The sequence below is a fragment of the Ochlerotatus camptorhynchus genome, unplaced genomic scaffold (assembly GCF_037179485.1).
Source record: "Ochlerotatus camptorhynchus isolate MF236.1 unplaced genomic scaffold, CSIRO-AGI_Acam_v1.1 ptg000598l, whole genome shotgun sequence".
NCBI classification, from domain to species: Eukaryota; Metazoa; Arthropoda; class Insecta; order Diptera; family Culicidae; genus Ochlerotatus; species Ochlerotatus camptorhynchus.
In genome coordinates this window covers 273,798-288,230 of record NW_027041078.1, presented here as the reverse complement: position 1 = coordinate 288,230, position 14,433 = coordinate 273,798, and the positions used below count along the sequence as shown (strand labels likewise).

Sequence of the window (14,433 nt, the reverse complement as noted above, 5' to 3'; positions counted from 1 at the left end):
AGTAAGAACCATATGTCAGACCAGAAGATGATTAATCAAACCTGTGCTGAGTGTAAAAAAAACTGGATACAATCAAACACTGCAATGCCACATTCTTTTGACAGCAGTTGTCTATTCAGCCCACTTCCTTACAACCACGGACGGGAATACAGTCAAGCTAAAAGTAGGAACTCTTTTAAACCGTTTCGTAATCAGTTGTGTTCACCTTCGGTCCGGGAAGGTAACCATCATCATCGTCATCATCATCGTCATCGTCATCACCATCATCACCATCATCACCATCATCATATCCGCACCAGGCCGAATACGCCAAGGAAAGTTCATTCCAATCGCCAGGCATGCCCCTCTTGCAACATCGGATAACTATGAGCCGACGGCAAAACAAAACAAAAAATATGCGCGAATAAACGCGAATGCACGTATAAATAAATTTATATATTTGGATTGCAAATGAATACGCGAAGCGGCTGCACGTTGTTGGGCAAAAATGAAGGGGGACCGTATAAAGAGATTGTGAAGTGATAACACCTTAAGATCGACGTCTTTTATTTTATCCCAGCGACGACAGTTTATATTCTTCATGCCATCGTTGGATTGACTTTAGCAAAGGGGCCACGTTGCGTTGGTTATGCATGGCTTGCTATGCGTTCATATTATCCAAGGAATCGGACTTTAGGGAGTGAGAGAGCATTTTTTGGATTTCGAACTGGTTATGTCATTGGCTGCTTTGTGCGACTGTGTGATGCGGCCTTCAGAAACCTGATACAGGCAAATAATCGCCATTGAGCATATTTCAGCGGCGGTATGATCACCATATAAAACGCACCATTTCTATATATGTACATGCGGAGCTTAAGCTCACGATAATTCATCAAGATTAAGTACACCTTGACCGGCAGGGCACCAACTCCAGTAGTTCCGTTCAAAATTTTATCTGTCTTGTAATTACGCAAGGATCGATGATCACAACTTATTTACACACGTTCTTTGGCTCTGCTCAACTGACCAAACACACAAATTCGCGTAAAAACAGCGTAATTTCATGCATCCTTCCCATCCCTCCCTATCGTTCCTTCGAATTCAAGGGGGCAACATAAAAATTTCATCGATATTTTATTCAGCAACGGAAGGCATCATCGTCGTTTTGGAACTCGATAGATTCCCGAGAGATCCTCATTCACCAGAAGCCGATGAGTTACGGCCCAATCCTTGAGGCTAAATTAGCATGTGTTGCGAGCTCACCCCCAAATCATCGTCGGTTGCGTTGCTTCCCCCATCGTATCCATCAGTGGTCGATCATCGTTGTATCCCTCCTGCCTTTCGTTTCAGTAGTAGGTATCTACAGAGTGAGGTGCTTCCGTCCGTTACCTTCAGGTGCCTGCTCTGCTCGCATCGAAACCAGGTAGCAAATGTTGTATGTAAATTGTCCTAATTATATTCAAATTGCACATTAGACCGCAGGCTGGACTCTTACGGATCAGTTACGATCAATTTTAATCAATTTGAACCTGCCACTGTAAAATTCTGTCACTGTTCAAAATCAAATGTGATACATAAAAAAATAGAACACAAAAAGCAACATTAGCTCTTATATTTACTCGCCCAGCATACATAATTTGCCTCTCACCTCCTTCTGCATCCAATCAATAATTCCTTTTTCCTCGATCAACGCCAAATCGATCGCAGTGAACAGTGCCAAACATACACAAGGCCTACTATGGATCTATTGAATATTGCACACCTTACTCTCTGCAACTTCCACGAATAGATCATTGGAATAATTGTAATTAATTTAATTACACATTAACGCCGGCAAAGATCAAAGCCCTGACGATCTGGATCGTGGTCGATTCATTTGAATTTCTGTCGATTCCGTTCTCAAACCTGGCACGATCGTACCACTATTTGATCTGCGCATTACCACTCCAAACCAACCAACCGAAACCGGCTGGTGCACACACATGAGCCCGACGTCCCCGCTACTAATAATTCCAGTGTGCGTTCAAATTGATCCTTTATGGCTACGGCTGTTACCTGCGATCATCCGTCGCAGCACTCTTCGCCAAGAAGATTAAACCATTACTAATAGTTCTCTCGTTTTTTTTTTTCTATTTTCTCCCCGCACCGACCGTGCTAATTACAGGTATCCGCTACCGATCCGGACTGTGGCGTCAATGCGATGGTAAATTACACCCTCGGCGAAGGTTACAAGAAGATCACGGAGTTTGAAATACGTTCGAGCACTGGCGAGGTGTGCATCGCCGCCGAGCTGGACTACGAGACGCGCAATTCGTACGAGTTTCCGATCATCGCCACCGATCGAGGTAGGTTTTGCAACTCAACTATTAACAGTTTAAATCGCCGTTTAAATATCTGCGAGAGTTGGAGAAAATTTCCCTCCTCACTAATCAAAGTCAACCGGGCACGGGCGTTTGTAAGCGACATGGCAGTGCATAATCCAAGCAACCTGGTTAATAGTGCTTGAAATTTTAAATAAAACTCGCAATCGAAACGTCACAATTGAACCTGAATATAAACTTCCGATAAGAATACCTCAATCAAATTCTCAATCATAATTCTCGTTTCTTGTGTACAAGGGGAATAACTGGGAAAACTGGTTGATCAAATTTCATGATTCAATAGAACTTAGAAAAATTAAAAAAATGAGACTTTGTTAATTATTTAAAATGTTGAACTTCTGAAAAATAATATAAATTTTGGAATTCATTTTGTTACGATTGAAAAATTTTCATAACTGGGGAGTTTTCTATGCCAACCATGAAAATGTATATTGTGTGTGAAATTACAATAATACTCTATGGTCAGGAAAGTCTAGAAGCTGTCAAATTCCCTCATGCAGGTTGGATCAGAGTCATACGAGCATTTCCACCCTAAATTAAGAATCGATCTGATGCGACCATCTCCGATTTGCATAAAACTATGCATGATTGAATCCCGATGAGTGTGGGCGTCTTAGTGGAATACCGGTATAAAGAGAGACATTTATATGCATATGCATATAATGCAGAATTCTAGTCATCATCTCCATAATAGTCTCTTCAAAATTACCTTAGAAATCATCTGTAGTTCTCCTAACATTTTTCTTTAAAAACTACACTGAAATTTGTTGTCGAATTTCATTGAAAATATCCCCATAAATCCATTTGAGACAGAGATCCGAAATGTTTGACAAAGTTGTAGATGCTACTTTCCTGAAGGAAACAATTTTATATCTCCAATGGTTCACGATTTACATATATATGTTTTCAATATGTAATATAGGGTGACTCCTAAAAAATCAGTTTTTCTAGAGTAACTTTAAATCATCTAAACATTTTAAAATTACGTATTTTTCCTTGAAAGTCCTTTATTAATTTTCATAAAAATTAGATAGCAACTTAGTTGCTTCAACTAAAATGTGCACCATAAAAATGAAAAAAAAGTCTAGAACATGTATTTTACGAGAAATCAATGTATAAAATGTTACTGTTGAAAACGCGATCTTTTGAGCCACCCTAAGTTAACTTTTAACAATCATGAAGCATTACAGATACAAAATTGCGTTTTTTCTGCAAAGTTGATTCAAATGTCATACTAGTCCATCTCGAATAACTAAAAACTTCACATTTGGAACTCATCAACTCTATGGACCACCCTAATGTTTTGCACATAAACAAAACTGGCCAAACAAAATTGAAAAACTTTCCAGAAGACACTTTATACCTAACTGTGTAATGCAGAGTACAAAAAGTGTGTCCCTAGTCGAAGAGCCATGATACTTTCAGTTTAAATCTGATATCTCTAAAATAGGCCAGTAAAAAATCTTTCTTCAAGAGTTCAAGAATGTAAAATACTGGCCTTGTCTCAAAATATTGAACATTTTGTTACGTTATCTTCAAAAAATATCCTTAATTTTCAGAGCATTCAAATGTTATTTCTTAGATAACTTTTTTTAATAGAAGAGGGACGGGGGTTTCTCCGGTTTTCTGCATTTAAATTGCTGAATTGCATCCATTGCTGACATCAATCATGCCGGTATTTCGTTTTTACCATATTTAGCTGTTTTTATGAAACTTTCCGGGCATTTTCATAAATTCAGTGGCTACCCTGCGTTAATCCAATGAAGACTGGAGTAATCGAACAAAAAATTGCACCATAACAGCAAATTTTGATATCAATTTGATCTCCAACTTAGCTCGGGAAGGTTACCATTCTAACAAACAATTTTAGCTGTATAACTAGTAAAAATTGGCTTATTCAGCTAAAAACAAACTTATTCAGCTTTAAACCAGCTCAATTGATCAGGAATAGTCCCCTGGTATCTTATGACCAATTCGCCTTGATGAAGTGCTCAGTTTCACATATAACTCTGAACTCTGAATAAGTAGAGCTCATTTGGTTTAAAATTGGTCAATACCATCTTTTATGAACAATTCGAAAAGTTGATTAATTTTCATGAAAATTTATGTATTCATTCCCAAAGAATTGGAAATTGCAGATGTGTAATTAAATTACGAGTTTTCTACTTTCAAAACATTCGAATTCGACCCGTACTAACCGACCATCATATCCCTCGACAGGTGGCCTCAGCACGACAGCAATGGTCAAAATTCAACTAACCGATGTGAACGACAACCGGCCGACCTTCTACCCCCGCGAGTATAACGTTTCCCTGCGCGAATCGATGCCCACCAACTCACTGCTATCGACGCCGGTCGTGGTGATTGTGGCCACCGATTCCGACTCGGGAAGCTTCGGTACCATCAGCTATCGGATAGTGGCCGGCAACGAGGCGGGCATCTTCCGAATGGATCGGCTAACCGGTGAGATCTTCGTTGCCCGTCCAAATATGCTGTCCAGCAGAAGTCAACCGTACCATCGACTGAACATCTCCGCCAGCGATGGAGGAGGCTTGCGCTCAACGCACGACGCAGAAGTATTTATCAGCGTGATCGATGCGACACAACGACCACCGATATTTGACAAGCCACGGTACACATACTATGTAAAGGAAGACGTCAAAAAGAATACCGTTGTCGGAACGGTGTCTGCCACTAGCAGTAATTCAGGTTCGTATCTAAAATCAAACCTAATTTATCAAATGACTCAACCAAACACTCAAATTCCAGGAAGCCGAGGTTCCATACGGTACTTCATCTATTCTGGTGACCCGGATGGCTACTTTGCGATCGATCCTGTTTCCGGAAACATACGAGTAGCAAGCACACTGGATCACGAAACGAAACCACAAGTGCTACTCAACATCCAAGCTACCAGTGGTGATCCACCGGCATATGGCCACACCCAGGTCAACATCGATATCGAAGACGTCAACGATAACCCACCGGAGTTTGAGTCGAACATAGTTCGAATATCTGTGCCGGAAAACGTCGAAATTGGATCGCCACTGTATGCGGCTAATGCCCACGACAAGGACTCCGGAATGAGTGGTGTAATCACCTATCGTCTGAGCAACAATGGACCGACAACGGGAAATCTCTTCAGCATAGCCGGTCGTAGTGGTCACCTAAGTTTGGCACGACCGCTGGATTACGAAACTGTGCAACGACATACGTTGATTGTGACCGCTTCCGACTCGGGAATACCCTCGCTATCTACGAATCTCACCATCCTAGTGGAAGTGCAGGACGTCAACGATAATGCACCGGTCTTTGAACGGAATGAGTATTCGATCAAGGTTTCGGAATCAACGCCCAGTAACTCACAGGTAAGATTACCGTTTATTCCAAATCATCCAGATTCATCAACACATCTCGTTTCTCTCACAGGTCCTGCAGGTAACGGCCGTCGATGCAGACACTGGAAACAACGCACGCTTGACCTATCGAATCTTGGGGGATGATCAACGAGCACGCTCCGGTAAAGCCACCTCCAAAAATTCCGACGCCAGTATTCCGGAAATTTTCGGCATCTTTCCAAATAGTGGTTGGATTTACCTTCGCACGAAACTCGACCGCGAGGACCAAGAACGTTACAACATAACGGTGATCGTTAGTGACAACGGAGTTCCCACGTTGACTGCCACCACCCACGTGATCGTCAGTGTCCTGGACGCGAATGACAACAATCCGATCTTTGCCAAACAACTGTACCAATTCGAGATCGAAGAGAACATGCGAAGGGGATCAGTCATTGGATTAATTACGGCAACCGATGCCGATGCGGGAATCAATGCAGTTGTTCGATACAGTCTAATTCCTAGCAATACAAGCTTTCAAGTTAACCCTGTATCAGGTAAGCTACTATATATCAAAAATTTCCATTCAAAATCACCAACCTATCTTCTTCAAATCAGGTGAAATTACCACACGTGACAGTTTGGATCGGGAAACAAAATCCAACTACGACCTGGTGGTAGAAGCTCGTGATCAAGGAACTCCCTACCGGAGCTCACGGGTCTCAATCAAAATCAAAATTCTCGACGTCAACGACAACTCTCCGGAGATCGTCGATCCCCAGGAGGATGTAGTAAGTGTTCGTGAAGAACAACCGATAGGAACCGAAGTCGTGCGCGTTCGGGCAATCGATCGTGACTTTGGTGTCAACGCGTCGATCACGTATTCAATCCTCAAGGGGCGCGACTCCGACGGGCATGGTATGTTCTCGATCGATCCCATCACAGGGGTTATCCGGACAAAGGCTTCACTGGATCATGAGGAGAAAACGATCTACCGCTTGGCGGTGGCTGCTACCGATAACGGAAAACCTCCCAGACAAACTGTTCGTCTACTGAGGATCGAAGTGCTAGACTTGAATGACAATCGACCTACCTTCACCAGTTCCAGTTTAGTCTTCAGAGTAAGTATTGACATAAGGTGTAAGGAAAGAATACAATCCTAACCATCGTTTTTTTTTTCTACAGCTCCGTGAGGATGTCGGCGTTGGTCATGTAATTGGATCCATCAGTGGTAGTGAGCAGTCCGATTCAGAAAATCTCATTACCAGTACAAACGATCTGCATATCACCTACACGTTAACTCCCCTCACAAACGACATCACTGAAGGGGCTTTCGATATTGACCGCAACTCTGGCAAGTTGGTCGTTGCACGATCACTCGACCGTGAACAGCAAAGTGAGTATCGGATGGAGATCCGTGCTTTGGATACCAGTGCGAGTAACAACCCTCAAAGTTCGGCTGTAACGGTCAAGATCGAGATAGCCGACGTCAATGACAATCAACCGAAATGGCCCAGCGATCCGATCAATGTCTACATTTCGGAAGATGTCACAGTAGGATCGGTTGTATTTAACTTCACTGCTACGGATAACGACTCCGGAACGAACGCCGAGATCAAGTACAATCTCTCCAAACCTACCACTCCGCATAAGGAACTCTTTTCGATTGATTCACTAACGGGCTCGTTGACTCTGCTTGCACCCCTGGATTATGAAGAAACCAAAGAATTCCTACTGATAGTTCAGGCAACGGATCAATCTTCCAATGTTACCGAAAGAATGACCACTTCCGCCACTGCCAGAATAATGGTCACGGATGTAAATGATAATGCACCAAGCTTCGTAGTTCCGCAAGCTCAGGATACGACCGTCTATATCAGCGATTCGTTGGATGTCAATCAAGTTGTTTCACATGTTGTGGCCATCGATCGCGATAGTGGGGAAAATGGCCGTGTTGTCTATAAGTTCGTTAGCGGCAACGAAGACGAACGTTTTAAAATCGATCCAGATACGGGTTTCATCAGACTGGCCAAGCCATTTAGCAGCAACTTCATTGCCGATAACTCCAAGAATTCGGTAACTGGCCGATACAATTTGGTAATCAGTGCTTCCGACCAAGGTGTTCCACGGTCCAAAGAAGCGAAGATCACTATTCAAGTGGTAATTCAAAATACGAGTAACAATCCACCGAGGTTTTTGGAATCCGTGTACCATATCAACATAACGGAGAATGTCCCTACCGGAAGCTTTGTCGTACGAGTATCAGCTAAATCCTTCAACGACAACGGTAATGCCAATCTGACCTATGAAATTCCCAAAGGCGTGGGCGATGATCACTTCGTTGTGGACTCGATCCGAGGGATTGTTACTACCCGAGGGGCATTTGATCGCGAATCCAAAGACATGTACACGATCCCAATCTACGTTACGGAACAGAACCGATTCAAAAGTGCAGCGTCGGGAACCTCCAAGGACATGAGTCAATTCGATGTCGCCACCTTGGTTGTGAGGATCACAGATGTGAACGATCATGCCCCGGAGTTTCTGCCAGGATCGTGCTATCCACTGGCCGTACCGGAGAATAGTGAACTTTCTGTGATTCACACTGTTGTGGCGAGCGACGCGGATGAAGGTCTCAATGGCGAGATTACGTATAGTATTTCTGGTAAGTTGTATATTTGCTAATGATCGTTAGGTGATCGAATCTAATTATTGTTGCTTTTATAGGTGGAAATATTGGCAACAAGTTCAGCATCGACATGAATACTGGAGCTCTGACGGCTCGTCCGTTGGATCGAGAGATTCATGCAAGGTACGTACTGCAAGTCACAGCACAAGATCGAGGATCCCCAACGTCCCATCAAGGTCACTGCAACATCACCATTCGCGTCGAAGATGAGAATGACAATGATCCAAAGTTTGAGCTGCAAAAGTACATTGCCACGATCGACGAAGATGCGTCCATTGGCACGACCGTCCTAACGGTCAAAGCCATTGACGCGGACATTGGAATCAACGCTAGGATCATTTACTCGTTGGCTAATGTTACCGAGTGGCTGTTTGATATCGACAGTAAAAGTGGAGTTATTACAACGGCGGGGTAAGTTTTCGATCGTAAAATTCTTGAAACGCAGTTCTAATTATCTTCCTTTGCTTACAGCCATTTCGATCGCGAAAGACAGAGCATTTACAATTTCATGGTCGTTGCAACGGATGGTGGACGATACAACGCTCGCTTCCAAAGCGTCCAAATTCAAGTGATCATCGCAGACGTCAACGACAACAAACCGGTCTTCGATAAATACCCCTTCAAAGAACAAATTGGAGCTCTGGTTCAGCCAGGACAGACCTTGCTCCATATTTCCGCAACGGATGCTGATCAGGGCAGCAATGGAGAGATCGTATACAGCCTAAACGACAATCCGAACAATGCCAAGTTTCGGATCAACCCAAATACGGGAGCTCTCAGTGCAACACAGTCTCTGGCCAGTGAAAATGGTCGCCTGCTGCACATTGAAGTTACGGCAAGAGACAAGGGAAATCCTCCGCAGATTGCTACAGGACTGATTGAGCTTCGCGTTGGTGATCTGCAGCAGGAGCTTCCAGCTCTTAAATTCCAGAACAGCTCGTACAAAGTGAACCTTGTCGAGAACACTCCCATTGGTCAAACAGTGCTTCATCTGAATGCAGTTCGCAGTGATGGTCGTCGACAGAAGATCATCTACAGCTTTGGATCCGGCAACGAAGATGGCACGTTTTCGATTGACGCCGTTACTGGGGAGGTGAAGATTCGTAACTCGCATAACCTGGATTACGAGCGGTTCAGCCGGTTGAACACGGAAGGAATCGAGCTGGTTGCAGTTGCTCGTACCGATGGCAGTCCTCTACTGTACGGATACTGCTCGATCAAGATTGTTCTGCAGGACGAAAACGATAATGCCCCAAGGTTTACCCAGCAGCAATATTCGGCATCAGTTTGGGAAGGGAACAACAAAGGTGAATTCGTTATCAAGGTAAACGCCTTCGATACGGACCAGGGATCGAATGCTCATATTCTGTATCACATTGTGGATGGAAATCACGACAACGCCTTCATCATCGAGCCTGCATTCAGTGGAATCGTCAAAACGAACATTGTGCTTGATCGGGAAATTCGAGATAAATACAAGTTGAAGGTGATCGCTACCGATGAAGGAGTGCCACAGATGACAGGTACCGCAACGATCAACGTAAATGTGGTGGATGTAAACGACAATCAACCGACGTTCCCACCCAACAGTGTCATTAGCGTTAGTGAAGGTAATTGTTTTCAGCCTTTGACGATCTTATGCAAGATATTTATATACGATCATTTTCATTACAGCGACTACCGTTGGTACAGTTCTTACGACGATCACCGCCAATGACGTGGACACAAATCCACCGTTGACGTACAGTTTCGGTGACAGCCCCGACGAAGATGCAAAGCTATACTTTTCCATCGATCGATACAGCGGAAAAGTTATCTTGATCAAACCTTTGGACTACGAAGCTCGTCACGAGTATCAACTGAGGATATTGGCATCCGACTCTGCTCATGTAGCTCGTACTTTGCTAACGGTTCGGGTAACTGACGTCAACGATAATCCTCCTGTATTCCAACAAATTACTTACCATGCTATGCTGAACGGTATGTGTTACATTTACGAAAAAACAAATTACATTTTTAACACTTTGACCTGATTGCAGACGACACGGAGAGCAACAACAACATCGCGATCATAGCAGTTAACGCTACGGACAGCGACAGTGAAAACAACGCCGCCATTCGATACACGATCAATCCACCGTCGACAGGCTTCGCGATCGATGAACTCACCGGGCAGCTGTTTGTCAACATGAGTCAGGTGCACAAAACTCGTTCCGGAACGTTGTATCTCACCGTCACGGCTACCGATTCGGGACTTCCACCGCTCAGTTCATCGACTACAGTTAGACTAGAAATGAAATCTAAGAGTAAGGCCAATCCACATTTTATCCAAAATCAATACAGGCTGTCAATCAACGAAGACGCACCGACTGGAAGCGTGATCACGAATCTTATACCCAAGGCTATCGCTGAACAGGTTGACGTTAGTTCGAACATCGCTTTCGAGATTATCGATGGCAATGAGGATAGTTCGTTCGAGATCTCCTATCCGTCGGGTGCAATCCTCTTGGTGAAGCCGCTTGATCGCGAAACGATTGATTACTATGAACTACGTTTAGTTGTCACCGAACCGGGATCCACCATGATCTACAAGGGTATGAATATGTCTTCGGCTATTCGCGTGACAATTACCGTTGAAGATGCCAATGACAATGCACCTGAATTTCAGCCAGGTCCGTATGAAGTGGCGATTAGCGAAACGGCACCGATCAAGCATTCGATTGCACAGATCTCTGCCATCGATGCCGATTTGTTGAACTCTCCAAACTCTGAAGTCGTGTACCAGATTGTATCCGGTAACGATGGAGGATGGTTTTCAATTGACTTGATTACGGGACTCTTGTACATCAACAACAATCTGGACTACGATCGAGGACCAACGCAGTACAATTTGGTAATCCGTGCCTGTGACAGTCATGTCCTGCCAAAGTGTAGCGTGCATCCCTTCGTGATCAATCTCACGGATGAAAACGATAACGAACCGCAGTTCCCCGTTCCGGAGTATCTTGAGTTCGTTGGAGAGAACGAACCGATTGGAATCAGCATATTCACGGCTCGAGCGACCGATATGGATCGGGGAGAATACGGTCATGTGAACTACTCGATCGATAATGCACTGACCGGTAGCTACTCCAACGTTGATGATGGTTGGAAGTTGTTCAAAGTAGATTCGGTTTCCGGAGTGATCAACTCGAATGCAGTGTTTGACTACGAGGAGAAGAACCGATACTCGTTCACGCTAAGGGCATCGGATACGGGCGGAAAATCAAAGACAGTTAAGGTTCGCATTATGATCGAAAGCAGAGACGAGTTCAGTCCACAGTTTACGGAGAGGACGTACAGATTTATTTTGAAAACGCCGGATACGGGCCATCTCCCGGTCGGATATGTGGTAGGACATGTGACGGCTACCGATCGGGATCGAGGGCCAGACGGCAGGATCGTTTATCAATTGACCAAGCAGCATCCATACTTCAAGATGAATAGAACGACGGGAGCGATCTTGATTAAGAAGAAGCTGGATGACGTGGCAGCCTCCCTGGAAGCTGGAAGGGACATCAGTTTGGTTGTGACGGCAAGTTCCGGCCGGCAAGGATCGCTCACCAATATGACTGTGGTGGAGATTTCGATCGATACGCTTGGCCACGTGAAAGGCGGCGATGGCGGTGGAGAGTACGGAAGTTCAGAATCTGTGTCCGCTAGCAATGGGTTGGCCAACTGGGCGTTGGGTCTCCTGATTTCTATACTATTGGTAGTCATTTGTGCAGCATCCGTATTCCTGTTCTTGCACATGAGAAATCGACAGCAAAAACACGTCAACAAGTCTGGTTTGAGCACGGAATCCGTTGGACATTCGAATAACTACGTAGATCCAAGTGCCTTCGATACCATACCGATTAGAGGCAGCTCGAGCAATACAAATAATGCCGGACAATTTGCACCCCCGAAGTACGATGAGATTCCTCCGTACGGAGCCAGTTCCAATTCAGGGGCTGCTACCACCTCCGAGCTGTCCGGATCCGAACAATCCGGATCAAGTGGACGAGGGTCGGCGGAAGACGATGGGGAAGATGAAGAAATTCGAATGATCAATGAAGGTGGTCCACTGCAAAGAGATGCTCTGCAGCTAGACGGTAGGTTATCGGATGTTTCCGTGCAAAATACGCAGGAGTACTTGGCAAGGCTGGGAATTGTTGACAACGCAACCACAGGTAATGCTTCCAATTCCTCGAGAAGGTGCTCGGAGAGTATAGGCTTGGGTAGCTCGAAAGACGCAATGCTCCACCATACGTTGCCGATCGATACATTGCACATGTTCGACGACGAACACCGAGAGTCAGACTTAACCAATCTCATCTACGCTAAGCTCAATGATGTAACGAACAATAGTGATCGAGCGAGTAGTGTAGACGAAACCGTGACCAATGCAGGCAGTATAGGTGCCGCCGTTGATCACGTCATGATGGGTAACTATGGAGATGTCCCGGTAGTCGGTGGACAGCAGGGCATCTCCATGAACGGTTCCCTCAGCTCAATTGTACATAGTGAAGAAGAACTGACGGGTAGCTATAACTGGGACTACCTGCTTGACTGGGGTCCTCAGTATCAACCTCTAGCGCATGTGTTTTCGGAAATTGCGCGCCTCAAAGACGATACTCTTTCGGTCCACAGTGGCAACAGTGGGACATCTAGTGCCAAAAGCAAAAACTCGCTTCATCACACCGTCAAAAATGTCCCACCGCCACTGTTGACCAACGTGGCACCACGGTCCATCAATGTACCGGTGTTTTCGGCCCGGGGCACCAGTAGTCACCACGGTCAACCACCCAACCAGTATTTGCTGCCAAGATCACCGATTAGTCATGATTCGGCAGCAGGTTTCAGCACCTCATCAGCTATGTCACCTAGTTTCTCCCCATCCCTGTCTCCCCTGGCAACCCGATCACCATCGATATCTCCGCATGTAGTTTCGACCGGTGTGCCAACATCCCATCACATGGTTTCGCTGCCACGGCCCCCCCAGCAACGGGGTCAGCGGAAGCCCTACTAAGTGATTTAGGAAAGTTTCCCCCCATATTAACGCACCCCACCCCCACCCACAATACATACCTAGTAGGAATGACATGGCTGTGTAGTTTAAACATAATAAAAGACTGTAAATAAACAAAATCAGTCCTCTCCTCTCCATGGCAACGCCGATCTGTACAGTTATTTCTTAGATTTGTACAGTTCCATGTTTAGCGAATTTATTTTAAATGGAAAACAATTTAGCCTGTAAGTTTTAACCGTTCACAACAAAGTGCCTTTCGAGTATACATATGATACAAACTAGCCTGTAAATAGACGGAGTTTTAGTGAAAAACTTTTAAATATCAACTGTATAAAGAAGCATTTGGTTCCAACGGAACTAGGTAGATTTTAAACGAATACACAAATGAAAATGCTACAATTACACAGAGCGAATACGAACCATCGAATTTTAACAGTTTTCCAATTCTACAAATAAGACTGTACATATCGTTTCTTGTTAATATTAGTCTACGTTTATTCCAATAGAGATAATCGGAGAAAATACTTTATCGAATTATGCCGTGTAAAATAAACCGACATGGATGTCAGCATTTTTGCGAGGAAAAGACTGTTAAGCAATAGAGCTTTTCGTTAGAGGAAATAGTGTGTATTTTAACAAAACTTCCAATTCCCTTTGAGCTGTAAAAAGTGAGAGAGAGAGGAAGCTAGCAGCATTTTATCGATGTAATGTGTTTTATTTTTTGAAGCGCTCGAAACGGATATCGCATTTTATTTGTCGAACCCATTTTAGCAGAAAGTGCAGGAAAAATCCATTACCATCCTGAAAATTTAAAAACACTAGATAAACAAATTTCATACCGTTCGAAATTGATTTTAATGTATTTATATTATTTTTTGCATAAAGGCCATATGTAAGCAGTGAAAGCGATGAAAGTTTTAAAAATAAACGTATTTAAAAATATTAAACATTTCAGGGCATTCTTTCTGGGATTTCCGAAAGCCGTCGATTCCTAAA

At 44.1% G+C, this 14,433-nt stretch overlaps 1 protein-coding gene across 1 annotated transcript in view; it reads left to right on the top strand.

Annotated features, from left to right (window-relative positions):
• The window catches only part of ds (dachsous cadherin-related 1), a 193,788-nt gene extending 179,404 nt beyond the window's left edge, over window positions 1-14,384 (top strand). Inside the window, exons 3-12 of the mRNA XM_065237213.1 lie at window positions 2,144-2,324; window positions 4,581-5,069; window positions 5,130-5,728; window positions 5,790-6,255; window positions 6,317-6,819; window positions 6,884-8,363; window positions 8,426-8,798; window positions 8,859-9,997; window positions 10,062-10,367; window positions 10,427-14,384. Coding sequence (XP_065093285.1) covers window positions 2,144-2,324; window positions 4,581-5,069; window positions 5,130-5,728; window positions 5,790-6,255; window positions 6,317-6,819; window positions 6,884-8,363; window positions 8,426-8,798; window positions 8,859-9,997; window positions 10,062-10,367; window positions 10,427-13,437 — 8,547 coding nt within the window. The 3' untranslated portion in view covers window positions 13,438-14,384. The remainder of the gene's footprint in view (window positions 1-2,143; window positions 2,325-4,580; window positions 5,070-5,129; window positions 5,729-5,789; window positions 6,256-6,316; window positions 6,820-6,883; window positions 8,364-8,425; window positions 8,799-8,858; window positions 9,998-10,061; window positions 10,368-10,426) is intronic.
• Window positions 14,385-14,433: the final 49 nt, after the last annotated feature.